The sequence below is a fragment of the Ahaetulla prasina genome, chromosome 9 (assembly GCF_028640845.1).
Source record: "Ahaetulla prasina isolate Xishuangbanna chromosome 9, ASM2864084v1, whole genome shotgun sequence".
Classification (NCBI taxonomy): Eukaryota; Metazoa; Chordata; class Lepidosauria; order Squamata; family Colubridae; genus Ahaetulla; species Ahaetulla prasina.
In genome coordinates, this window is record NC_080547.1 from 8,384,799 (window position 1) to 8,412,550 (window position 27,752).

The 27,752-nt window shown below is 42.8% G+C and overlaps 1 protein-coding gene across 11 annotated transcripts in view; it reads left to right on the forward strand.

The window, feature by feature from the left end:
- The first annotated feature begins 11,089 nt into the window (after positions 1–11,089).
- The window catches only part of CEP164 (centrosomal protein 164), a 29,350-nt gene continuing 12,687 nt past the window's right edge, over positions 11,090–27,752 (forward strand). For 8 of the 11 annotated variants that reach the window (XR_009156461.1, XR_009156462.1, XM_058194215.1 and 5 more), the window contains exons 1-13: positions 11,090–11,305; positions 11,401–11,512; positions 12,041–12,251; positions 13,012–14,478; positions 15,912–16,019; positions 16,853–16,960; positions 19,374–19,462; positions 21,094–21,300; positions 23,665–23,796; positions 24,489–24,705; positions 25,337–25,414; positions 26,412–26,543; positions 27,282–27,404. Coding sequence is in view for 9 of the 11 variants with exons in the window: in XM_058194215.1 (XP_058050198.1) it covers positions 11,098–11,305; positions 11,401–11,512; positions 12,041–12,251; positions 13,012–14,478; positions 15,912–16,019; positions 16,853–16,960; positions 19,374–19,462; positions 21,094–21,300; positions 23,665–23,796; positions 24,489–24,705; positions 25,337–25,414; positions 26,412–26,543; positions 27,282–27,404 (3,192 nt within the window). In the remaining 2 variants the exon portion in view is untranslated. The remainder of the gene's footprint in view (positions 11,306–11,400; positions 11,513–12,040; positions 12,252–13,011; positions 14,479–15,911; positions 16,020–16,852; positions 16,961–19,373; positions 19,463–21,093; positions 21,301–23,664; positions 23,797–24,488; positions 24,706–25,336; positions 25,415–26,411; positions 26,544–27,281; positions 27,405–27,752) is intronic. The other 3 variants (XM_058194219.1, XM_058194216.1, XM_058194218.1) reach the window with 3 other exon arrangements.

Consider the following 27,752-nt stretch of genomic DNA (forward strand, 5'->3'; position numbering starts at 1 on the left):
GAAGCTATCTATTCCACTTTTTTTTAGCTTACGAAAAAGTAGGTTGTGGTCTACTTTGTCAAATGCCTTGCTAAAGACTAAATATATTATGTCCACCGTATTTCGCTGGTCTACTAATTCAGTTACTATGTTGAAGAATGAGAGAAGACTGGTTTGACATGATCTGTTTTTAACAATCCCGTGCTGATTGCTAGTTAGTCAGCAAGAGTTGTTAACTTTACTGCGATCGCAATTTTTAAGCAGATAAATTTCATCACCAAAACTTATTGATTCTGACTGCTTGTGAGGCAAAAATAAAGGTTGTGGCATTATCCTTTGCAATGGTCAATGGCTCGGTGACTATTTGGCAACTGCGTGCACACACGCCCCTGCATGGCGAGACAGGCCCTTCGGAGCTGGGCTTTCTGGTATGGGAAAGGCAGTTTTTTCTCCTGTGGCTCCCAAAGAGTGAAAGGTGATCTTCTTCCCCTCTCCCCCAGTGTTTAGCCAGATGCTAAAACATCTTCTTCTGCCAAGCTTTCCGTTTGCAAATTAAGTTACGCCAACATTTAAGATATGAATTGCGGTGATCCCTCAGAATTTTCAATTTTTTATACCTAAACTCTCTTGATGGAATAAACAAAATGTAATTTTTTTTAAAAAAAAAATTTAAAACAAAAAAAATATAAAACGTTCCATCTTTCCTTATGCAGTGTGTCATCTGGGTACATGTGTCACTGTGCTACATCATTCATCGTTTATCACAGTGTCATGCTAGCATAGCTGGGAAAACCCGAATCTTATAGCTTCCAGCTTTTCCACACCCAGTTGACAGTTCACAGCCCTGCCCCACACCTACAAGTTCATCACATTGTCCAATCAACTCTTCCCACTCAATTGGATACAATCTTCAGGCAGTCTCCATCAGTCGCAGGATGTCCTTGAATACGAAATGTTGTTATGACTAACTTTCTACCGCTCCAACAACAACCCCCTCCCAACTTCCCCAGCTAAAATATGTGGCAATTAAGAAGCAAAAAAGAAAATTGTCTTCCAAAACTGACAGATAGAAAACCATAAAATGTAATGCTTTTGACATTTCAAGGTGTGGCTTTCTGGCTCAAACTCCTTGTTGAGGTCTCTGCTGGGATACCCACCGCGCTTTGCAAACTGCTATTACTTTCTTTTAATAAAATCTTTGTTTGCCAAAATATTTTTATTTTTTATAAACATGAAAAAAAAAGCCATTGTGAACAAATTATTGGTCAGGTACATCTGAAAACATATTAAATTTCACCCAAATTATAATCTAATACAATGTATTTTCTTCTTCTTCTTAAATTTAATTATTTATTTGCATCGATCTAATATTTAAAAAAATCAAATTCAACCTATTCTGAAAGGTATTTAAAAGAAGTCTAGTCCCCAAGCTTAATTCCCTAAAACATCATTAATAAATCTTCTATTAAGTTTTTAAATTTCACCAAACAAAGCTTTATGTCTTCATTACTAATCAGAGGTCAGACCATCCAAAAACTCTTTCTTAAAACTGCCCAGCGATCACATAGACAATTTCTTTCTTATATAGGAGTAGTCCTGAACTCACAAAGACTACTCCTCCCTATCATCTTCCTCTGCCTCTAAATCAATAACATATATTTAAAAATTTTCTATCTCATCAGTTTTTAATACCTAACAAAAAATTTAACATTTAAAAGGGTAAATACTAACCATTTCCATCAGTTATTCCTCCAGTATATTAAATTGTTTCCTTAGAAGCTTTTATCAAATCGTTTTATTACCTTACTTATTTGTAAAAACAAGAAAAGAAAGAAAAAAAGACTTTTTCCTCAACGTAATAACACTCATTTCCCTCCCAATTTATTCTGCTATCTTTCCCTCCATTCCCCAAAACATCAATTATTTTTGTTATACTTGTCACTTATATTTTAACATAAATATTATCATTTTCTAATTAAATTCTTAACATAATTCTGAGAGCAGCCATTGAGTCCTTTCAAAAAAAATGTTGCGTGACCACATCAACAGAGCCTTCTCCGTGGGAATGGTCCGCTATTCCATTCTTGCATTCTCCTCTGTCTCTGGATTCGCTTAAATGACAAATTTTCCAATTAATTTTATAATCCGAAGACAAGCCATCTATAGTTCTCTTCTAAAACTGTTGTGTAGAACCAGCACACCAATCCTCATGGGAATAGTTATTAGAAAGCTATTCAACTCTTGCTATCTTGCTTATTTATCTGCGCTGGACTGGGTTAGTTTTTTAAGTTATGGGTTTTTAAATGGGTTTTACTTCCAAATTTTAATTATGGCCAATTTAAATAAGTTTTTTATTAGTATTTTAATTGTATGTATTGTGCATTTTACTTGGCTGTGAACCGCCCTGAGTCCTTCGGGAGAAGGGCGGTATACAAATTTAAATAATAAATAAATAAATAAATAAAAATATCTTCCTCTGCCTCTAGATGTCTCTATTTGAAACAGTTGCGAATCACAAATAGTAACTAGCCATTTTGGTGACAAAGTTTCTTTGTTCTCAGATGCTTTAGTATGTGGAGGTCAATTTTCCGAGATTTTTCCTTAACTATATTATGGAATTAAGTTGTGAATATTTTAAATCCGGAGAAATAATTTTCCCTTCATTTTTCTTCACTCTTACATTGGCCTCTTTTAAGTTACAATCTCAATTTAGCACTGTATCCATTTTATATTTCTCAGCTTATTTGTCTTCCAAATTCTTGTCGCCTGCTAATTTCTTTAATGTTCCATAAGTTTAGAGTAGAGAGATTTGAAATATTCGCTTAAAATCAATTCAATAATTTCTTTAACTCTTTTCTCTTATTTCTTTTATTTCCTATATAGTCCATTAAAACTTCCAGGAGTCTCAAAACCATTGCTTAATTAGAAAATTTATTTTTTCTGTTCCTTCTTTGATTAGGGCTCTACTTCCATTCCAAGCCCCATCAATGCTGATTCACTTCCAGAATGTGTATTCTTTAAATTGATTCCTTCCACTTTCACTTATTCAATTAGCCACCAGTCTAAGAGTTTTCCCCGAGGCTTGTGCCTATTTTAAAATGCTATTTCTTCATGAGATCATGACTCACCCGGCTTCAACAATTTGTTCCTTAGTGCTTCTTCCTCCTGCTCGATCTTGTGACCACCGCGGCTTTGTTGCAGCTGCCATGATAGACAATGGCTGCTGCATTCCACTCTGCTGGGTCAGGGGAAAAAGGTCCGAAGCTGCGGGGAGTTTGCAATCTCCCCGTTCACTCCGGTGGCTCCCCCATCTTCAAGGCAGTTATGATCCGATCCTAGAATTGGACGGACCCCCAAATCGGGGGGATATAGGCGCAAACCCTGGAGACATTGGGGATTGCAACCGTGTCGCCCACAACGCTGGTTACACCTCCCCCTTTTAATAAAATCTTTGTTTTCAACAATCCAAGTTTTGTTTGCTAAAGTCATTTCCAACATCCTCCCCGCATCTCATTCAATAGTGGAAAGAAGCAAATTCTTCATTGGGCATGTGAAAGTGCTCTTTTTCAGCTTTCTTCATAGCAGCAGCGAAGTCATTTCATCAGCAGTGATGTAGGGCAGCTCTTTCCTTAATCCCTGAAATACGCAGGTGTAGTGTCTTCTGAGAAAGATCTAGCCAAATGCCTTTTATCCTCCTAATTGTACAAAAAGAGAAATAACTGAAAAGAAGTTATTCTCAACCTTTCAAAATAGAGCTATGGGAACCACTATGGCCTTCTCTGTTTTGCCTCCCCCAGGGGACGCAGACTGATCTGGGGTCTGTGAAAAGACAATCAGGTTTGCTATGGCTTTGCAGGCCGTTATCTACATTAATGGTCCGAGTGGCCACATTAAGAAACATAATAACAAAACACCCGCTCCTTACCTTTAAACTCCAAGCTCTTGGTCTTCCTCCAGCATAAAGGATAGGATAGTCATCTTGGCTGCAACATGCTCAACTATTTCTCTTTCCCAAAAGGAAGGCTAATGGAACGTCTTCTCGGGACTCTTACCTGCAGCCGTCAAGCAGCCAGGCTCTAGAAAGTGAGGAAATGGGTGTTATATGGGCAGCTTTTTTCTCCAAAAGGGGGCAAGAGAAAAGACAAAGAAACTACTGAAGTTACGCCTATGTTTGGAGAAACTCAATAGGATCCAAAATATTGGAACCGCCCTGTGCATCTGCAAAGCTACCCGTCTACCTGTCCCCTCTCCTCCCTTTTGTTTTGTATTATGCTACTGCTAAAATGGCCCTGTGGCGGTCCTTTCTGAATCTCCCCCTCTAGCCAGAAACCAAACCGTTGGGCCCATAGGACAGGGCCTTCTCTGCACAGCTACCAGACTGTGCGACAGGACCTTGGAGAGCAGCTCTTTGCTCGACTCTAGGAGGATTTAAGAATAAAGTAATCGTGCATCTTCTCTTTGACTGAGCTTCAACTTGAAACTTCTCCCAATACTTAATTTGAACTAATTGCAGTGGCATAGTGTTCCTCTAATTTTCACGGTATTTTTTTTACAAACTAAACACCTTGATTTAAAAAACAAAAGTACTGGTGTTGGAGGTGTGCTCTGTTGAGGCTACTCTTCCATGAGTTTATGAGAAATTGAGGGCACCAATTGTTACACAGATTTTTCAGAGGTTAGGTTATAGTTGTGTTTATTCCTACAGTTTAATTTCATACACTAAGATTTAAGGTGTAATTAGTTATTTCTAATTTTATGTTTGGTACGTTTATTCTAAGTTAATTTATATCTAACCTGCTTTTGTTTCTATCAAGGCACCTCAACGTGAGTAAATGTAATTTATAGCAACACATTAACCCAATTAAAATCAATCATTAAGAGCTGGGAAGTGGCTCAACAGGCTAATGCAGCCTGTTATTAACACACAGCTGCCTGCAATTACAATTACTGCAGGCTCGAGTCCCACCAGGTCCAAGGTTGACTCAGCCTTCCATCCTTTATAAGGTAGGTAAAATGAGGACCCAGATTGTTGGGGGGCGGCAATACAAGTTGACTTTGTATATAATATACAAATGGCTAAGACATTTGGCTTACACAATGTAAGCCGCCCTGAGTCTTCGGAGAACGGCGGGATATAAATTCAAATTAAAAAAAAATTCTTAAAATTAAATCTTTCAGGAATGAAAAGCTCAGCAAGAGATGCGTTCTTACCTTGTTCTAAAATATCTAGAAAGTGAAGGCCACAAACATCACCCGAGGATTCTGCTCCAAAGCCCAGGAGCCATGCCAGAAAAGGCCATTTCCCACAGACCAGAGAGTTCTCGGTGTGGGAAGAGACTCCAAAAGGTTCATCCGGCTATCTCCCACCAAGACCATAATCTCTAGAGAGACATGGGCAATTGTCCATCCCATCCATCTCCCCTCCACCACCACCCAAGTATTTTCTGTTCACCTCCTACCATATCTCCAACTGCCTATTGCTGCCTTCTTTTTGGCTCCCAACCTCCCCATCTCTCTAAAATGAAAAACCTTAACCTCAGTGAAACAGGGCCCAAAAAAATCTGAATTCCTCAAGGACGACTTTTCTGTTTTCCTGAATTCCTTTGTAACACCCAGTGGGGCAGAGCACCCATCAGGTGGTGCTCTAGGCAGGAAGCCCAGGGGAGGAAATCCTCCTTTCTCCATTGCTTTTCCCAAAAGGCTGAAGCTTTCAGCCAGCAGGCCTTTATAGGACTAGCCCCACCTTTCTGCCTGGCCCACACTGGCCCTAGATCAGTGAATGTAGCTGTGACTGGGGGAAATTAGCAAATTGCAAGCCATACTCTGCAAATGCTCAAGGCTTCTGTTGCCTTGAGAGACCCGCTTTTCCTTCTTGTATGTCTGGGCAGTGGGTGGGCTGCTTCGGACGGTCTGGAGAGCAAGGAAAGGAATCTTCTGCCCTTCCTAACCCTGCCTCACTGTGGACAAAGATGGATGGACAAAAGCCACATCTTTGGACTACCCGCCCTCTCTTGCTATTGCCTAAAACTGGAGCAAGTACAGCCCTCGCCTCCTTTTGCCTCATGTTGGCAATTGCTCTTGAAAGGCAAAAATTCATTTTCACATGCAATTAATCATTGTTTTCACTAGTTTTATATCTTGCGGTTTTCCAATTCCAATGCCAACCTAAACCACTGGGTATGAACTTTAGGTTAAACTGTAATTCTGTTTATAACATAACTGTTCCCTATGAAAGTGTTGTATTTGTATTACCTTTCAACAAGCGTAGGGAACCGTTCTTACTGTTGATGGCTATGCTGTTAATTAAAAATATTAATGATTAATAAAGACCCTAAACAAGTTAGATTTGCAAATACACACCATTGTTATGAAATGCTGTTATAGTAGATTTCATTGCCCTTTATTTTGAACAATCGATCTTAGAATAAGTGAGGACCGTACAGGTGTTGGCTAAATCTCCCAAAAACAAACCAGAATTCTATGGAGGCAAAGCAATCAACTCAACGACTAAGGACTGACGTGAAATCGGCTGTGAATGAAAGATTTTTCCGGCGTCACTGGGGGATGGCTGGGGAGAATGGACAGGAAGGCAGCTGTGCTGGGAAGCGTGCTGCAAAAGGAAGTTGGGGGGACGCCGGCCAAGACCGGAAAGGAAGTCGGCCAGTGGTGGGTTTCAAAATTTTTTACTATCGGTTCTGTGCGTGTGGCTTGGTGGACGTGGCATGGCTTGGTGGGCGTGGCATGGGAAGGATACTATAAAATCTCCATTCCCTCCCCAATCCAGGGGAAGGTTACTGCAAAATCCCCATTTCCTCCCGATCAGCTGGGACTCAGGAGGCAGAGAATAGATGGGGACGAGGCCAATCAGAATTTTTACTATTGGTTCTCCGAACTACTCATAATTTCCACTACTGGTTCTGAAACCCACCTCTGAAATCAGCCATACTGGGAAAATCGCTCAGAGAAGTACTGACACAGAAGAAGTCAGCAGCCGTGTTTTTTGTGGCTGCTATTTCTACTTGGACCACAAGATGGCACCATTTTCTGTTCCCCGGGAGCTGCAGAACAGGCACAGAAGGAAGAATACTGCTTCAAAAGCCTTAAACTAGGGGTAAACTCCCGGTCAGACCGGTCGCCCAATCCAGTAGCAATGGCGGGGGGTGGTTCGGAAAACCGGTAGCAAAAATCCCTGCCCCTCCCCCACCCCAGCTGAGTCACGTGATCAGCAGAGGTTTTTTTTTTCTTACTTTTCTTCGGCCGAAAAAATGCTTTTAAAAGTAAAAAAAAAGCCTCCGATGATCGCGCGGCTCAGCTGGGATTGTCAGAACCCTTTAAAAGCTTTTTTTCCTCTGGCGATCCCAGCTGAGTTGTCTGATCATCACAGGCTTTTAAAAACATTTTTTTACAAATGCTCCAGCAGAAAAGGTTGTAGAAAAAATAGTTTTAAAAGTAAAAAAAAAAAAAGTTGGCCACGCCCACCCAGTCACATTACCCCCCCAATCAAGCCACGCCCACAGAACCGGTAATAACGAATTTTACATTTTACCCCTGCCTTAAACCAGATTAAAAGGCCCGTGATACAATAGCTTCAAGTTACAGAATAATAGTCTTAAAATGCCATCGAAAAGGTTTCTTTTTGTGGTTGCAATACCGGCCTGGACCACAGGATGGCACAGTTTTCTGTCCCATAGAACTAACATTGAGGCCAAATGGCCTCAATGTTAGGGCTATGGGACAGGAAACTGTGCCATCCTGTGGTCGAAGCAGGTATTGCAGCCACAAAAAGAAACCGACCTTTTTAATGGTATTTTAAGGTTATTATCCTGAATCTTTATTATTAACATTTTATTAATATAAATAGGGCAACAGGAGGCCCATTTGCTGCAACATAGGAACAGAAAAAGAAATTCTGCTTTAAAAGCCTTAAACCGAGTTAAGAAAGTCTATTATGGCCTATAAATATTAACAATAAGGTTTTAATAATTAAGAATAATAACCTTAAAATGCCATTTTAAAAGTTTATTTCGTTTGGTGGCTGCTTTTCCTTCTTTGATCTCTATTTTCCATTCCCAGGGGCTGCAGAACAGGTACAGAAGAAAGAATCCTGTTTCAAAAGCCTTAAACCGAGTTAAAGAGGCCTATGATAGCTTCGATAGATAATCTTTAGGTAAAGGTAAAGGTAAAGGTTCCCCTCACACATACGTGCTAGTCGTTGCCGACTCTAGGGGGCGGTGCTCATCTCCGTTTCAAAGCCGAAGAGCCAGCGCTGTCCAAAGACGTCTCCGTGGTCATGTGGCCGGCATGACTCAACGCCAAAGGCGCACGGAATGCTGTTACCTTCCCACCAAGGTGGTCCCTATTTTTTCTACTTGCATTTTTACGTGCTTTCGAAACTGCTAGGTTGGCAGAAGCTGGGATAAGTAACGGGAGCTCACCCCATTACACGGCAGCACTAGGGATTCGAACCGCTGAGCTGCTGACCTTTCGATCGACAAGCTCAACGTCCTAGCCCCTGAGCCACCGCATCCCCTTCAGATAATCTTTAAATGCCATCAAAAAGGTTTTATTTCTTTTGGTGGCTGCTATACCTGCTTTGACCGCAGGATGGCAGTATTCTGTCCCTTAGCATTAGAATAGAATAGAATAGAATAGAACTTTATTGGCCAAGTGTGATTGGACACACAAGGAATTTGTCTTGGTGCATATGCTCTCAGTGTACATAAAAGAAAAGATACGTTCATTAATAAGGCTTTTAATAATAAAGATACAGAATACTAATCTTTAAATGCCATTAAAAAGTTGTTTTTGTGTGATTGTTATTCCTGCTTGGACCACAGGATGGCACTATTTTCTGTACCTAAGCAATAGCACTGAGTCTATCGCGAACCTTTTTAACTAGGTTTAAGTGTTTTGAGGCAGGATTCCTTCTTCTGTACCTGTCTTGCAGCAAATGGGCCTCCTGTTGCCCGATTAGTATTAATAATAAGGCTTTTAATAATTGTTACGGGATAATAATTTTTTTTAAATCCCATTAAAAAATCCCAACGTACTGAGGAGGTCGCTGCGAAAGGCAGTTGGGGGATGACTAAGGATGGACAGGAAGTCGGCCATCCTCGGAAGGTCGCTGCCAAAGGAAGTTGGGGGGACAATTAAGGCGGTTAAACAGGAAGTAATCCATGATGGGAGTGTCATTTTTCTGCAGGTACTTGGAGGCAGGAAGACGTTAATGTTGGTATGGTTTATCTTTGAATTTATTGTGGTAGTGTTTAAATAAGTTAATGTTAGATTTTATGTTCGCTGCTATTTTTGAGACATACATTTTTTATTAAAAAGTTTTATGTTTATCTGTTCTTTCTATTTATCCTACCATCAAGGCACTCTTACAACAAAAATGAAAAAACATAAGCTAGGATATTCAAATGCTTAAAATAATAAATAATCTCACTTGGAAATTTTGCTCCCCGTCTCCACAATCCGTCTCCACAATCCTGGACAAAAGCAGGACAAAAGCAGGGGGTGATTGATTGTCAGCATGTTGCCCTCCTTGTTTCTTCCATCTAAACAATAAAACATAATTGTACAAAAAAGTATTTTTATCGGGTTTTTTATGTTTTGGTTAGGGATGCTACATTATTACACAAAACAGCTCTTCCTTCTTTCTCTTCCTATTGGCTAATTGCTGGCATTGGACCTGCATACTTGGGGTGGTTTCTCTGAGATTTATCCTTCCGCGCCTCTTGTGGCAACTCCTGAAAAGAGGGGAAGGGCTCGCAGGTCTCAACAAAAGTATGCAAGTTAATCAGCTTTTCAATTGCAATTACATTGAGGGGGGGGATCTATATTTGAGTATGCTCACTACCCCATTTATGCCAAACCTTGGAAGCTGAAATGCTACCATTTCTTTCATTTAAGCAGCAAGCGTGCATTCCAATACGTCAAATGAGGAAACCGGCAGGGTTTTTTGAAGATCTTAACAGAAACGATTTTATTATGTGGGTTAAATATCCCCTTCCTAACGTGCTATACAATTTTCCCAAGGCTATAAACTGCATCCTCCTGTACAAAAGACTTTGTGGCTCTGTGCTGTTTCCTTTTTCTCTTCATAGGGATGCCTTTGCTCACTAATTAATGTGTAAACAAAACCTACAGAAATGGGGGGAAACAAAGAAGACTGCATCTTTTTAAAAGTGGAAAGTTTCAGGAGAGAAGACAGCAGTGTGGCTTGGCTGATAAATGATTTCAGTGTCCTGCATCCCTTCTAAAAATACACGGTGGAGGGGTCCAGCCTTCCTGAACCTCCACCCTTGCCTCTTCTTCCACTCCTCAGTGGTGCTCTTGCAAAAAGCTCGCAAAAGGCTTTTAAAGATGTAGGGCCCCTTAGAAATGCATAGCCTGATAGAAATCAGGCTGCTCTCTCATCCCTTTACCTCCTCTTACCTCTGTCACATTGATATCTTTGTGTAAAACCACAACTCTGGCTACGTAGACGTGGCTGGCATTACCTTCGGTTCTGAATTTCTTTGCTGAATTATTCAGATTCTGGAGGCAAAAAAAGGGAAGGTATCAGGTGATGGGTGAGGAGGCTACAACACAGCGAGTGAGGGAGGTCCCCCTTACTTTGGGAAGGGAAGACTTTCCGTTTAAACAGGCGAGCGAATTCCCGGCGAAATATCTTCCTTGAAGCTTTCCCCCATTTTCCCTTTCCTCTCTTCCAGCCTGAGTTTTTTGCGCAGCGTCTGGGAACTGCTGGGATGGGCGGCTTCCCCCAAATCTTTGCGAAGCTTCTCAAAGCCAGAAGGGGACACAGTATATCGACCGCCTTTGTGCCCATCCTTCGGCTCCCTCGGAGGCTGCAGGCGCCGAAACAGTCGGCGCGGGCAGGGCCAGCGGTCGCCGCTGGCCGCCACGATTGGTGTGTGTGTGGGGGGGGAGTTGTAGATGAAACCCCCGCGACTCGGGGCCGCCTAGGCCGGTAGCCCGGCTCGCCGAAGTGAAAGAGCAGCCTGGCGGGTCTCTTCACCCAGGCGGCCCGAAGGTCTTGGCTCCGCCGCTACCATCCTCGCCGCCCGAACAACGCTGGGCGGCGCGCGTCGCGTCGCTAGGAGACGGCGCGTCGCCATGGCAACGGCCGCGTCGCTTTCCGGGGGCGGGAGATTTCCGTTGGGGCAGCGGGGCTCGCGGTCCCCCGCTCGGCGCTCGCCCCCCCCACCCGCCCTCCGCCCCCCGCCCCGCGCCCCGCAGGCCATGGCCGGGCCCGCCCTGCGCATTGGCGACCAGCTCATCCTGGAGGAGGACTACGACGACAGCTACATTCCCAGCGAGCGAGGTGGGCGGCGGGCCGGCGGGCGGGCGGGCGGGCGGGGGCTCCTCGGGCAGCCGGGGCCCCACGGGGTCGCTTCACCGGTCGCGTCTCTTCCGCAGAAATCCAGGAGTTCGCTCGCGTGGTGGGCATCGACCCCGAGCACGAGCCGGAGCTAATGTGGCTGGCCCGGGAGGGCATCGTGGCGCCGCTGCCCGCCGAGTGGAAGCCGTGGTAAGCTCTGCCCGCCGCGGCAGGGGTGGCTGTCCCGCCGCTCCTCCTCCCGGACGCGGTCCTGGCGGCCCCGAAGGTCCCGGGCGGAGGCGATGGCGCCGCTCGGCCTGGCTGGAAAGTTCAGGGGCGGGGCGAGGCGAGGCGAGGCGAGGCCGGGTGGAGGGGCTCCGGGTGAGCCGGCGATCGCGGGAAGCGCCGCAACGGCCCAGGCCCTCCCCCCGCCCCCGCGGACCCCCAAACGTCTCCCTGCCTGGGTAACCATTACGACTTGGCCGCCGGTTTCAGGTGCGGCGATTTCCGTCAGGTCCCGTTGACGGCCTACTTTCTCCAAGCAAAAGAAAGCGCGTTGCGTTCTTCTAGCTGGGAGGTCTTGGATGCCCTCTGGTTGTCCCAGAAAGGATGAAGCTGAGCAGGAGCCTGAGCACCGCGCATGCGTACACACTCGTGATCTGTCCTGTCATCTTTTCCTCCTTGAGCGGTTGCTACTCACTCTCTCTCTCTCTCTCTCTCTCTCTCCCTTGTCTGCAGTCAAGATATCACTGGCGATATCTATTACTTCAATTTTGCCAATGGCCAGTCGACCTGGGACCACCCGTGCGATGAGCGATACCGCCAACTTGTGATCCAGGAAAGAGAAAAAATTCTGGAACATGGAGGTCTTAAAAAGAAAGAGAAAAAGAAGAAAAAGGCAGAAAAGAAAAAGGACAAGAAAGAAAGAGACCCTTCGAAGCATTCTGTGGTGAGTATTTGAACAAGCATTTCTGCTATCGGAATAGGGAAAGGGATAAAATTTTTCTGGTTTCTCCTTTTGTTCTTCGCCTCCATCCCTCCCTCCAAAGACCTGTCTCCCCGTGGTATAAAGCAGGGGTCTCCAACCTTGGCAACTTTAATCCTGGAGGACTTCAACTCTCAGAATTCCCCAACCAGCAGAGCTGGCTGGGGAATTCTGGGAGTTGAAGTCCTCCAGGATTAAAGTTGCCACAGTTGGAGACCCCTGGTATGAAGGAGCTGGCCTTTAAATACCCATGACTAGCAGTAGTCAAGACTTTTCCGCTTTCGGTTTTGTTTAATCCTTTCCTGACATGGCTGGGAAAGATTTCTTTTTTTTAAAAAAAATAATAATAATAACTGAAGAGAACTACATGTTTTGTACACCTTTTCAAATCGTTCCAGCTACATATAGGCCAGTTCTATCCTTGGCACTTGCTCTTCTTTCATGGGCGTTTCTTTCAGTCTCTAGTGCTGAAGCCTTGTCAGGGTTTGAATAAATTAGCTGTCTTGAATCCCCCCCCCCAAAAAAAAACTATTGCAACTGGGTATGTTATTCAAACAGCCAATTACCATATCCAAGCTGATATCAAAAGTCTGCCAACCATCGTGGTGGGTTCCTCTGGCAAGCAAGAGCGAAAAATGCAGGCTTGTTTTTCCTTGCGTGGCTCATACAGAAAAAAAGTTACCCTGTTTACAAAATCAGTAACCTGATGGTTTTGCCTACTTAGGAGATGCAGTCGGAGCCAGGGATTCTTCCGTCGACGTCCTTTTATCGAGTATCGTCTCCTATCCTGTATTCAGAGCATGGTAGTCCTGACCTAGAGCAACCGGGCAGCCTGGTAGCACAGAATGACTCCTTCCTGAAAAACCCCAAGGGAAAGTTTTCGGATGCCGGTGATTTGTCCAGGCTGCTATCGAGCCCTGCCCCAGGGAAACTACAACCTCTTCTGCCAGAAAAATCAAACCGTGCTCAACAGATCCTTGCAGATGTGGAGAAAATTCTTGGAAGAAATGCATCTTTCAGCAGGTCAGACGTTAATCATCAAGCACAACAAGATGCAAATACAGAAATCGGATGTGCAGCTGCTAGTGGTGTTTTATCAGACTTGGAAGCTGAGGATGTAGACAGCATCCACCTCATAAAGCCTTTTTTCCAAACACTGAAGAAACCCTCTCATAGCACTTTAGCAGGTGCAATGACTGTGTTAGCCCTGGGGGGAGTCAAGGAGAAAAAGCTGTTGTTAGAGGGAGAAAAACAAGGTGAGGATCGTGGGAAAGGCCATGCGGAGGGAGATGGACTAGTCAGGAAGGAGGACTTCTTGCAGAGCGTTGAAAAGGAAATGCAGCTTTCTCCCTCTGCTGCTGCTTCCACATTGATCTCATCCAGGACTTTGGAGGGACAAGGTGACATCCGTTATTTTCAAAATGAAGTATTAAGGCCTCTGGAGAGAATAAAGGAGAACAGAAGGAGAAAAAAGAACCCTTCTGAACAAGGCCAGGCCACAGAGTCCAGCCCATGGCAGATCGAGACTCTTGTTCCTCATTCTCAGCTGCAGGGTTCTGTTGAGCTTGGAGCCAAGGCAGGAATTTCGGAGAGCGAAGTGTCATCTCCTACGCCGGGTCAACTCACAGGGCGGAAAAAACACGATTCAAAGATAGAATCTGACAGCGGTAATAGCATCAGTGTTGCTAGCAGCCTGTCTGACCACCTTGCTTCTCAGGTCTTGGGTGAAGTAGACAATTTATCCTGGGACTTGCAGAGCTCTTGTGAATCTGAACATCCCACAAAGCACCTGCCTTCTCCCCAAAGACCATTTTTGGAAGCTGTGAATAGCCAAGCACAAAGCTCCCCAGACAATCAGTCAGCAAGTGAGTGCTATTCGGAGGATCAGAAGTTCTATCAACATGTCCTCCACATGGTGCAGAAGTCGAGGAGAACAGAATCGGGGGTAGCCAAGTCTCTCGAGGGTCAGAAGGGCTGCAGCAAAGGGCCTGGTTCTGATCAGACTGTTCAGCCTGATGTTGCTGGAGAAGGAACTACAGAAATGGCAGCAGTAGAAGCCGCAGCAACTCCTGAAGGAGAGAAGTTGAAGCCTTGTGAAGGTCAAGCGTGTCTCCGCCAAGACAACCAGGCAGGAGAACAGCTGGGGCCCAAGACGGTTTTGATTCCAAAAGACGGAGATGGAATTGAAGAGGTAGGCAGCTGGCATTTATAATCTGCCTTTTCTCTGAGAGCACAGTTTTTTCACCACTATAAACTATTGCATTATTCAGTTAGGCCAAGAATGGATAAATGGTGTAAGATTCAGTAAGCCTAGAATCATTCGCTGGATTTGAACCCCAGCTTCCTACCTTGTGTCTTAGCTTATTGACTGGCTCCTGAACTGGGAAGAGAGAATTGGAATATCCCCTATTGGATAGCTCTAAGAAAAGCAATGTGTCAGTGCTCCAGAAAACCCCCTCCTGCAGAAAAGACTTTGAAGCAAACATCTTTCAAAGTTCTTTTACTAGCATAGGTAAACTGGCACAACTGGGAAACTCCGAATCTGGGGATCCTGGTTTTTCCTCAGCAAGACAAACTCCAAAATCACCACCCCTTTGACCCCTCTGCCGATCGCATGATCCAATCGCCAACCGTCCCATCTCGAGACATCACTCCAGCCACTCCTTCTCCAGATGCAGGCTCGGCCTGACCTTGACCGGCAGGAAGAATGTTATTATGTCTAATGGTCCCCTCTACCAAATCCCCCCTCCTACTTTCCCACACATGGGAAAGTGGCAGCGCAGAAGCCTCCAGCCTAGCTTTTGGCTTCCAAAGCTGACACAACATTTATACTGTTAACTGGTTCAAAGATTATCTGGGCTTAAAAGTGAGCAGTAAAGTGTTTCAATAATTCCAAAAGGACCCACTGAGGCTTGGGGAATGGCTATTAAAATGATAAGTTTCTTTTAATGTATGCCTGTTGGGAAAAAATCCTATCCTGATTGTATACATGGTAAATAGTGAGCAACCAGAGAAAGGATCTCAGGATCCTTTTGGGTGGCTTGGTCAAAAGACTGCTACATTATGACAGCTGAAAAAAGATCTCATATAAAGTGATTGAAATTACTATGTTGTTAGTCCTTTACATTTTAATACACTTTTATATTTGGTGGTGTGACTGCATGTGGAACTTCAAACTAACTTCAAAAAAGAGTAAAATTGGCAGATTATAATTAAAACGCTGAACGAGATTGGAGAGATGGTCAAGATAAAAGCTATATACAGTGTGAATAAAGGTGAGAGAAAACTTGTTTCCTCTCTCTCTCTAATAATATATAACGCTATAATAGTCCTGCTGCATTGGGTCAAAGGCAGCAATATTCCAACACTTAGTTTCTCACAATGCCCATCCAGAGGTTCTCTTTTTCCTCCTTTGGTCTAGGCTCTCCAAGAGAGTCTTGTGTCCTGATTATGAGATATTGTGGCTGTCTCAACTGGTGCGTTTCACAGCTCCCTAAGAACAAGTGGGAGGACTAGCGGGCCATCTTGAACAATTGCAAAGCACGTGACTCTGAGTTGGACTGGCTTTGTGACTCCTTTTCGCATCTTAACGCACTGATATTTTGATTGGTTTCTCTTTGGTAGCCCAGCAGCTGTGGAAAAAATACTTCGAAATCCAAAAATGAGGAGGAAAAAGAAGCTTGTTTGCCTCACTTGATATCTGATGTGACAGAGAAGAAAGAAGTCGATGAGGTAGCTTTTTTTTCATCAAACACATCTGACATCTCTGAAGGAGAAGGGGACATATTTTTGTTCATAATGTATGCCAGAAGGATCTTTGAAAAATACTTTCCTGGCATTGCCCCCATGAGCATGGGAAATCAGCTCCCAGATGGCAGGGGAGGGGTGATGTGTTCCTGTAAAAGAAACAGGACATTTAATGCTACGGGGGACCATTTCTAGTCCGCCCGAAATGTGTTTTATGTGGTTCAACAACTATAGTTATTGTGAAATACAGTAGTTGTCTGGTTTCATGATGGGCCCTTTGTTTACCAGGTAACAGAATCCTAAAGTTACTGTGCTGCTTACCAGAAGATTTCCAAACCCAATTCAAACTGTTCATCGTTATCTTTAAAAACTTAAATGGTATAGCACCAGCAACACCTAGACAGAACTGGAGTGGCCCATCCAGGCAGGTTATAAACATCCTAACCACGGGTCAAATGCTGCCGGTTCGGACCAGATCACCCCCCCATGCCCAGCTGAGCTACGGAAAAAATGCTTTTAAAAGTTAAAAAAAAACAGCTCAGCTTGGATCGTCAGAACTCTTTAAAAGCATTTTTTCTACAACCTCTTTGGCTGAAGGCTGTAAAAAAATGCTTTTAAAAGGCTCTTCTGGCAATCCCAGCTGAGTTGCCTGATCACCTATTCAGGAATGCAGTCCTAGAAATATCTCAGGTCACCTAGTGCCCATAATGGACAACCTTGTGCTGGTTTTAGGTCATGTAGTAAGACCAATGGTCTAGGATAACCTTCCTTTTCCACACACATGCTTTTCTTGTCTTCTGGTGGCCTTTGGTTTCCAGAATCTTATTCTAGAAAAAGTCCTGGACCCGGCTGAAATACCTCCAGTCCTAAACAGTCCAAAATTTGGGGTGAACAGAGCCACCTTTGAAAGCACTTCGAAAGAGGAAGTAAGTTGCTGGATTTTTTTTAAATCAGTTAGCAATCTGTCAAAAAATAGCTTTTTGTATCAGTGACAGGAATTTTACACAAGACCTTTTGATAAGAAACTTCGCAAAGTCTTTTTCAAAGTCCTTGTATATGATCTCACAGAGCTACTTCTATTCAAATGTTTGCTGACACCTCAGAAACGCTGGTTATTTGTTGAGCGATATTTGCAGAGGAGTATAGAGAGAGAGCCTTGAAGCATGCGTGCAACGACAATTACAGAAATATCAGCTTTGCCCAGAAGACAGGAGGGGATGAGGAAGAAATTCAAGACTACCCCACCTTGACTCTCTTGGGTATCAAGGGAGGGAAAAAGAAACTTGGTCAGACTTTCAAATTCTGATATTATATCCTCTAACAATAAAGTAGAGTGCCAGGAACTCTACTGTGCAAGTTTTCAGACATGGCCTACCTCAAAGGGCTGTCTGGACTTATCTTTGTGGAATCCATACAGATTTTATTTCCACCAGGCTTCTTCGTTACGCTTTTTTATTTCTGCCAAGAGCAGACATTAAACTAATTTTCTGCATCTTCTTGGGTCCTTTCTTAAAAAGCAATGCCACATTTGCTACCTTCCAGCACTGTGCCCAATTTGAGGATTACATGTTTTTTCTAGGTAGTCAACGTGTGCAATTGAACTATTTTAAGATCTGTTGGGTAGATGCCATGAGAACTCAGTGATTTGTTATTTGCAATATCTTCAAATAATCTTGAGTATTTTGTCATCTCATTTTGCTTAACAGTTCTGATTCTTCCCTGTGAAAGTCAATCCAAGGTCTATCCACTCATAGAATAGAATAGAATAGAATAGAATTTTTTATTGGCCAAGTGTGATTGGACACACAAGGAATTTGTCTTGGTGCATATGCTCTCAGTGTACCTAAAAGAAAAGATACCTTCATCAAGGTACAACATTTACAACACAAATGATGGTACAATTTAACACTTAATGATACAACACTTAATGATAAGCATAGGTTACAAATAAGCAATCAGGAACAATCAATATCAATATAAATCATAAGGATTACCAGCAACAAAGTTACAGTCATACAGTCATAAGTGGAAAGAGATTGGTGATGGGAACGATGAGAAGATTAATAGTAGTGCAGATTTAGTAAATAGTTTGACAGTGTTGAGGGAATTATTTGTTTAGCAGAGTAATGGCCTTCGGGAAAAAACTGTTCTTGTGTCTAATTGTTCTGGTGTGCAGTGCTCTATAGCGTTGTTTTGAGGGTAGGAGTTGAAACAGTTTATGTCCAGGATGTGAGGGATCTGTAAATATTTTCATGGCCCTCTTCTTGATTCGTGCAGTATACAGGTCCTCAATGGAAGGCAGGTTGGTAGCAATTATTTTTTCTGCAGTTCTAATTATCCTCTGAAGTCTGTGTCTTTCTTGTTGGGTTGCAGAACCGAACTAGACAGTTATAGAGGTGCAAATGACAGACTCAATAATTCCTCTGTAGAACAGGATCAACAGCTCCTTGGGCAGTTTGAGCTGGTGCAGAAAGAACAGTCTTTGTTGTCCTTTTTTGATGATGTTTTTGATGTTAGCTGTCCATTTTAGATCTTGCGATATGATAGAACCTAGAAATTTAAAGGTTTCTACTGTTGATACTGTGTTGTCTAGTATTAGAGGTGGAAGTATGGAAGGGTTTCTCCTAAAGTCTACCACCATATCTACGGTTTTGAGTGTGTTCAGTTCCAGATTGTTTCGGTCGGAAACAATTTAGATGGAAAAGAGAGACGGAAAACTTAACTTGGTTTCTTACTAATCTCTATATTGTCCCTGAATATTCCTTTTGCTCCTTCGTTATCTAAGACCCAACTGCAGTTTCCTGCTTTAAATATATATTTAAAAGTTTAATGTTTTACATTTCTTCCTATGTGCGCTCCTGAAATTCTTTTTGCACTCCATACACTTTTTATACTCCTTTCTGTTCTCCTCCTTAGGGCAAACATTCTTAAAGGAACCCTTCTGAAGTTTGAAAGCTTCCTGTACATGACTAAAGAGTTGTGCTGCCTCTTCTGGGCTCAGCATTCTTGCTGAGCCTCGGTTATTGTACTTTTAAATATCCTCCAGACTTTATTGAGTGATATGGTCCTCTTGACTTTTTCTTTCAATCTTTTCCTTGAGTTCCTTTCATTTTTGTTGCACAGTGTGAAGTATTGCATATTCCTTTCAATTTTTCACATGCATAACTGTGTTATGATGACTGTTTCTTGTTGGTTCCACAGTATATAAAATCTTGCATCGGATCATGCCATCACAGTTAAATCTAGAAATCTCTTGTCCAGATTGGATCTGTGAATTCATCACCTTTTCATTGAACTATGGGGCTGTGGCAAAGCTTCCACCTTTCCTTTCTCTTGCAGGATAAAAACTGGTTGGCGCAGGAGAAAAATGAGGACAAAGACAGCTTGGAAGAGGAGCAAAATAGTGGATCTGCTATGACAGAAGAAAGGTATAAAGCCCAAATCCTTTGCAAAAAGCATGGCTGTTGCACATCCATTTCCCAAGACCTGACTTTCTGCAGGGTTTGCTTCTTTTAATTCCGCTCTGTCCCCACTTCTTTCTCCCACCCTCCTTCTGGCAGCACTGCCTGCAAGGGGTTGGCTAAAAAGGATTGTCACTTGGAGCTAGTTGTTTGGCTGGTATGAAGAGTTACCAGTAATGGATTTAAAGGCCAACAACATCGTCTTGGGCTGCTGGAAGCCTCAAATCTGACCGTGTTTCTAAGAGAGTACCGTCTCTGAAAATAACAGCAGCTTATGAAGCACGTTGGTTTTCACCAATGCATTTAAGGGTAGAACAGAGATTGTAGCAACACTGTGCATTTTATTTATTTACTGATTCGTTCATCCCTATGCTACTCTCACTAATTTACAGTAGGGGAAAAGAACCTTAAAGCCAAATATGTTTAAATAAAATTGAACTAATTATTAAACGTTTGCTCAAAAACATGCATTTTAAACATTTTTGAAAAATTCTAATAAAATTCTTTCATCTTAACAAGGAGATCATATCAGGGGCCAGGTAGAGCTGCTGAAAAGGCTTAATTCTTGAATCCTTGCGTAACAAGCTGTGGTACCTGTAGGAATAGATTTTTTTTAAATGAACTCAGTGAGTAGGATGAAGTGTGAAATACTCTAGAAAAAGGTGGTATCTTGAGTGCCTTTTAGGGACTTAAGGGTAATAACCAATGCCTGAAATTTCTCCCAGAATAATATTTTAGTACAAATGAAATACATCTTCTTTTGACTTTCCAGAGATCAGTTGGCTGCTGAATTCTGCAGTAAATAAATATTCTAGACTAGTTTCAAAGGCGTTCCCACCAGTGGTGGGTTGCTTCCAGTTTGGTCTGATTCTATAGAACCAGTAATAAAACCAGTGGGAGGCTCCGCCCACCCGCTCCAACGTCATCATGGGTGATCTGCACATGTGCAGAAGCACGTGCAAAGCGCAAGTGCACGGTCCCATTGCGAGCCAGTAATAAAGGCAAGCAGAACCCACTCCTGGTTCCCACAAATAACAATTCTGATACCTGAAAACTTATTTTGTAAGGAGAGTGTTCCAAGTACTCTTCTCCTTTTCTGAAAACTAAGCATCTAAGGAAATTCCCTTCCTAGGGATTTAGAAAAGAAAAGAAAAGCCATTTTACACCACTGCTACCTTAATGGGGAAGGTTACAGCCAAGTGTGCAATTAGCAGCTCACTGTTATACTGAGCTGAACAATTGATTAAAGAGTGCTTTCTGAACCCTTTGCGTATTTTGATACTCTGGGTCTTTTCCTGTTTGTGAAGCTGATTGGCTGCAGATGTAAAGAAGTTATATTATTGCAAGTGATAAAAATATAAGATGAAAGCACATCAGATTAAAACGATTGTTCAGGCATCTTGGTGTGAGCTGGAAGCAACCCAAGTATATCAAAATTGAATGAATTGGCATTTGCCTTGCTAAGTGATGAAGAATTGTCCTAAGTAGGCTTCTGTTTGCTCATGGGTCTTTTTTCTGCATCAGGTCTTTTTAGGCTTCTGTAGTCTACCGTGGTCCAGTTCAAGTAATAATTAGTGTGAACTTGTTGCTCTTAACAGCAGGCAGTTTGAGACTGAAATCAATCCAATAAAGCCATGGAATGTCCATACTGAGGAGTTACTGGAGAAAATAACCAAAGTGGAAGAAACAAACATGTATTTGCTGGAAGAAAAACAGATACATATTCAGAATTTGCAGGAAGAACTGCAACAGCGAGAGGAAGAAGAGATCCAGATGTTACATCAGCAGAAAGAGTCTGCCCTCCAGTGAGTTTCTTTGCACCTATATTATGGATACTTGGCTTTCCTCCCCCCCCCCCCAATGAATGCCAGTACTGCTCATCTTCTGTCACATAGATTAAGGGTGCAAGTCCAGAGTCTTGGTGTCCAAAGTTTAGGAAAAGCTCATCCATTAAAAGAATAATTGACTGCCTTTATGTAACTATCTGTTCGATACAGGCTACAGCTATTTGACACTTGCCCTAGGCTACTCATGACTTGTGGATTGGATCAGTACTGATTTGTGTTCTGTGTAGGACTCTGATGTACATCAGCATCCAACTCTTGCATTGCCAGATGTTTTGGTTGTTCTTCTCCTTCCATTTTTTCCCCTAGTCCTGCAGTGAGGTTGTATGCATCTTTTCTCTCTTAACCAGAATAACTTACAAAGTAGTAAGTTTTGAACATGATACTGCTTGTTCTGCTCGTATGAGGCATGGCAGTTGTCTTTACCATTACGTTATGCCCCACTTTTCTTCTGGGAGCTGAATGGGCTGTACATAGGGATTTTCCTTTATTTTATTCCCATAAAAGCAGCCCTGGGAGATGTGGTAGAGCTACAGTGAAGTCACTACATGATCTCTATGGACCTGCAAAGACTGAATCTCCTTCTACTGGGTTTCGGTCTCATACTTTCAATTCTATACTACATTGACTCTCAGTTACCAGTGATTAAAATATAGAGTACCAGGACTGGAAAGGATTGAATTTCTGATCCAACCCTCTGTGTAGTTCAGGAATTCATTCCTTCAGCATCCTTGATCGATCGCCACGTAGTGTCCTATGTTCCCAAGGCACTCTGTTTGCTCCATTTTCTCTCCCGTTTCTCTGATGTCCGACTAAACCTTGTTCCCACTGTTTTTCATTCCACCTTTTGGAACATTGAACAATTCTGTCTGTCTTCTACATCAGCTCTTCAGTTTTCTCTTCTTCGTGGTAAACATCCAGAACCTTTGTTCCTCAAAAGTGTTTTCTTTCCCAGTTCTTTATCACCTCTCAATTAATTCCAGTAGATCGATATCCCAGAGTTCTCCTTAAAACACGCTGGCTGAAACTAGACTCATATTGTAGATGCAGTCTGATCAACGTACCCTCACTGCCCTGTGGTCAATCAATGACCGCACATGAAACAGCCTCTAAGATAACTGGAATCGGGCCCTCTGGATTTATAGATTACAACTAGCATTTTAAATTGGATTCAGAAACTGATTGGTAACTAGTGCAGCATCAGTAAGGCTAATGTTATTAAAGGAGTCCCACTTGCTAGCAGCTTCCTGCATTTTAGACCAACTATGGTTTCTGAGTAGTCTTCGAAGCATATTGTAGTAATCCAACCTTAAGGTGATGAAGATATGTGTTGCTGTCTCTCTCAGAGATGGCCAACAATTAGTGCACCACCTGCAGCTGGGCAAAAGCTCCCCAGCCATGAAGTTTAGCTGCTGGTCAAGAAAGAACTGTACAGATAGGAGACCGCATGCAATCCCATGCGGATACTAACTCAGAATAATCAGGATGCTAGATAACTTCTGAATCAGTGCTAGCATTTCTTGGTGGGATTCAATTGTTTTATCCTATCCAATCTATCACATCTTCCAGGCACCAGATGAAGATGTCTACAGCATCTCTCATTAGGCCTGGAACAGAGGTTATCATTAGCATATTATTGATAGTTCACTTAAACTAACAAAATCATACCATATTTCCATCAAAGGTGGAAGGATGGGAAGGCAGCAAGAAGATGAAAAATCAAATTGCTTTCTGGAATAAGAAATGTTGGGTTAGGACAACTTGGCATACCTTTTGTAGGGAGCAAACTTGCATATTACTAGGAGAAACCTGACTCCTGTATCAGAAAGCATCCAGAAGAGTCTGTGCCACTTAGAACAGATTGGGATTGACTGCAAGAGCAGCAGCATATTAAAACTATGGCCTCCGTTTTTCTTTGTGCTGTTTTTATTGCTTCTTGATATGGTTGAATGACTAATCAATAAACAAATTGAATTAGAAAGGAAGGGACAGTTGAGATTGGAAGGTTCCTCAGAGACTTTAAATTGTAAAGATTAGAATGCCATATGTAAAAATGTCACAATTTACTTTGTGCAGTTGATTCTACGTATTGTTTTCAAGGAATGTTGCTAGGGCTGACCCCAAAATACATGCAAGATGGATTTTTAAAAATCTTTCTCTAGAGCCATATTGACTTTATTCATTCATATATCTTCCTTACTTAGAAATCATGCAGTCGGCTTTCGCTGTAAATTGCTGAAGGTTTCTACAGATTTTAGTGGTCGCGTTCCTTTTGTTTTTAGCAGCTAGTTTCACAGTCCAAATCACTATCTGCTTATTTGTTAGGTTACTGAAAACTGAGTTGGAGACAACTAGGCAGGAAGAAGAGATACGCTTAAGGGAAGAGATCAAAGTGGAATTTCAAAAACTCCACACTGAGTTAAATTCTGAGATGGATGCAGGGAAGGAGAAGATCAGGTAACAGATTGCCTTGAAGTCTGCTTATTGTCCTCTTCAGAGGAAGATGCAATGACGGTTGTAGGACTGGAATCAGCCTTATGTCTAGATTAGCACTGCTGAAGTGTGCATCCTCCGTAGCTGGAACATTTGTGAATGGGAAAGTTACTGTCGCATGAGTGAAATTGCTTTTTATGTCAGCCAGAAGCATTTGGATTTATGGATAAGATAGGATTGATTTTGCAGTTTCATTTCACTTAAGCAGCAAAATTCAATAATTACGTATTTCTTTAAATTATACATATGGACATGCACTTCATGGCTTAATACTCTTTAGGCACTAGGGACTTTAGTGCCTTATGAAAGGCTGTCAGAGTTGGGGCCATTCAGAACTCCAGAAGGATGTTGTTCCATAGGCAAGAGCTGCAGGAAAGAAGGCAAGACTCCAGGTCCAGCAAGATCATACTCTTTAATAGAAGGGACCCAAAGCAGCGCTCTCTGCTAGATCTGGTAGAGCAAGCAGGAACAGTCCGGCAGTTTTTGGCAGAATTTGGCGTTTCCTTGGCCATATGACCACCCTGGTCAAAATGCTGATGCAAAGGGGGGGCTTCTGAGGGCAAGGCATCCCAAAGAGCTTGGCTGGCTGCCTGCAAGGACTCTCTGAAGAAAGCCTAGAAAAGTCTCCTTGCTATCTCTTGGTCACTTCCTTTCAGCCTGGCCCAAGAAGCTGCACTGAACCAGCTGAAAGAGGAGCTAGAATCCTTTCAGCAACAGGAGAGAGAAAAGCTCCAAAAGCAGAAGTGGCTTTCTCTGGAAAGGATAAAAAAAGAGGCTGAAATGGCTGAGCAGGCTGAACAAATGGCGCTGGAGCAGGAGAACCAGAGGGCCCTGGATGAACTGAGGGAGAAGCTGTGCAGAGAAAAGGAACTGGTAAGAATGCCCCCCTTCACCTCTCCCAGAGGCTGTGAAATCAGAAGAAGCCCCCTGGGGTAGGATTGCAGTTGCCTGGCAACAGTGCTCCAATGACCCCTGTGAAAACTGCCACATTACAGGGGTACTGGGTCTCAAAAGGGGGAATCATTCTTAGGAAATATGTCCGTGAAGAAATTAATTCATTGAACTGATACGCATCAGCGTCAAACTCCTTCAGAAAGTTTAGAGGTGATAGAAAAGCAGTCTCTTATAGTATTAGAAGGTTGGGTCTTGATGGACAGATCCATGTTCAGGTGTTTACTTCAGTGATGGAACTCACTACATGATATTGGGTGAGTTCTATCTAGTTCTGGTCTTAAAGTTATTGCAAAAAGAATTTGGCTGTCAATACAAAACCAGTTTCCCATCCCTGCTTATAACCATGAAATGCTTGCCTAGCAAAGAAAATTAAGGAGATATATTTTACAGGTAGAGTAGGACACAAGTCAGAAAGAAATTTGGGAACCACTGGTCATATAATACAACTGTAAAAACGTTTATGGGTAGAGATCAGGAATATCTGCCAGTCTTCTAATTTGGAAGCTATAAATGGATTTCTTTACAAGCTGTCTTCTTGATCCTTTGGCAGGCTCTGCAGGAACTACAGGTGCAGCTGGCAGCAGATATCCAGCAACAAAAAAATGCAGCAGCAGAAGACCACCAGAAGGTAAGACATCTATGTCAAAGGGATGGAGCAAGCCTTGACCCTGGTTCTTGCAGCTGCATTGGGGCTCTCCAATTTTTATCCCGGTTTCACAAGCTGTAGAGGTACCTCCTTCCTGTTGTCTGCCACAGAACCTCATCTGTGAATTTTTAAAACCCATAGAAGGGTTTTGAGGCCCAGAGACCACTGACTGCTGTCCCTCAGATTTTCCTTATTTGATGGCTGCAGTTTTTAGGGGTTTTTGGGGTTGTTGGCTTTGGGGTTTTTTTGGCTATCGTATCTTATTTTCTGAGGTGCTGGCAACTGTACAAATCTCTTCCTTCCATCCACCCCCGCTTAATTTGTACATTTACACCAGTGGTGAAATCCAAATTTTTTTACTACCGGTTCTGTGGTGGGCATTGTGTGGCTTGGTGGGCGTGGCAGGGGAAGGATACTGCAAAATCTCCATTCCCACCCCACTCCAGGGGAAGGATACTGCAAAATCTCCATTCCCACCCCACTCTGGGGCCAGTCAGAAGTGGCATTTGCCGGTTATCCGAACTACTCAAAATTTCCGCCACCGGTTCTCCTGTCAGAACCTACTGGATTTCACCCCTGATTTTACACTGTGCCTAGTATTAGGGCTATCTGTCAGGAGGATTCTTAGGATCGGACAGGCAAAACACAAGCAGATCAATTTTCCTTTTAATCCTAATATCTCAAGTTAGAAGAATATGGATTTCCCTGAGTATGGCCTTTATAGCCAGAAATTGCAAGGAGATATGCAAGCCAATTGACAGCACTATTGGGGACAGAGGAAGAACCTGTACAAACTCTTGTGGAGCTTTGTAAGTTCCTCATGCAGGCACAGAGGCTTATTTGTGACTTAAATGAACTATAGCTAGCTTAAGAAAAGAAACTGGTCTTTCCCACCAGCTAGGAAAAAAACTCTAGTGGGTTGCACACCATATGTGTTGGCTGAAGATCCCTGAAGGCTCCTGCTTTGTCTCCTGGTCAGGTTATTCTGACTCTCCAGATGGAAATCATGGAGGCTCAGAGAAGAGAGAAAGCAGAACTTCAGAAGGCACTCGAGAATGTGGAGCAAAACGTTCAGCAAAAGAGACATCAAGTAGCAGAGTATGAGCGAGAGGTAACGAGTAAACGCCATGCTTCTTACAACATGATCTCTAATGTGCAGGATCAAGTCTGCACTAATGGAGGATCTGTTGCTTAGCCAGATTGTTATGCTCCCCTCTCAGTGCATTGATTGATGGATTTATAAAATTTATTGACTGCCCATTTTGCCACAGGGTAACTCTGAGAGGCTTACAGCCCTAAAAAATGTATTTATACATGTACATAAAAACATAAATAAACTAAAATCAAACATTAAAATCTAAGGACAGGTGGGTAGGGCAGGCACAGAGCGGAGAGAGGTGGGATTGTTGTTACTCAATAATCTGGGAAATAAGAAATTAGAATTGGCTCAGGCAACCCCCTCCCTGATTCCCTGGCGTATAGGAAGGGACATATATCACAGTCAGTTTTGCAAGATTGTGATGGCCAATCTCAATCAAGCACCATTCGGGTTGTCCTGTGGAGCTGATTTTCTGTTCTAGCCTACCTGGTAGGCAGCACCCTGAAGTCCCAGAATACCCCAGGTTCTTTTTTGAAGAGGTGGGTGGAGGCAAGTGGCTGGCAGTCATTTAGCAACTCAGTTGCTGAACTTGCACAACACATTAGTATGTTGGTACCAAGGGTCACAGTAGCTCACGTGTGATGTACTGTGCTATTCCTTGACTGCAGTTTTGGATCATTTTTTGTCAGTGTATTGATGATGGTGGGAATATCCAGCAGTTTAATCTGGATGGCTTTACCCCAACTGTAGCTCAGCGATCTTCTGAAAGAGAAGCGTCAAGAGGTTGAGCACGAACATGCTAGAGAGTTGGAAAAAATGCAGAAGATACACCAGGAGGCTCTAGCTAGGATTCAGATGCAACACGAGGACAAGGTAAGGTTACTAATTAATTGGATGCCCTGCAAAAGGTCCAGTAGGCTTATAGCTGTTTTACTCACAGCATCCGAGGAAGAGATGGAGCTAGCTTAAAAACATCTTTTATATATTTATGACTGTCAGACTTTTATTCCACTGAATTCTAAGACTCTTAGCTGTTCACAATAGAGCATCCAAAATAATAACTAGTTAAGTAATAATAAAATACAGCATAAAACATCCACAGTAAATTTTGTTAATATCAACTGTGTGTAAAATGATAGATATTGGTCTAGTGGTTAAGATTAGAAAATGGGAAAGTTGAGTTCAGGTCATATGTTAGCCATGAAATCCAAATGGGTAGCT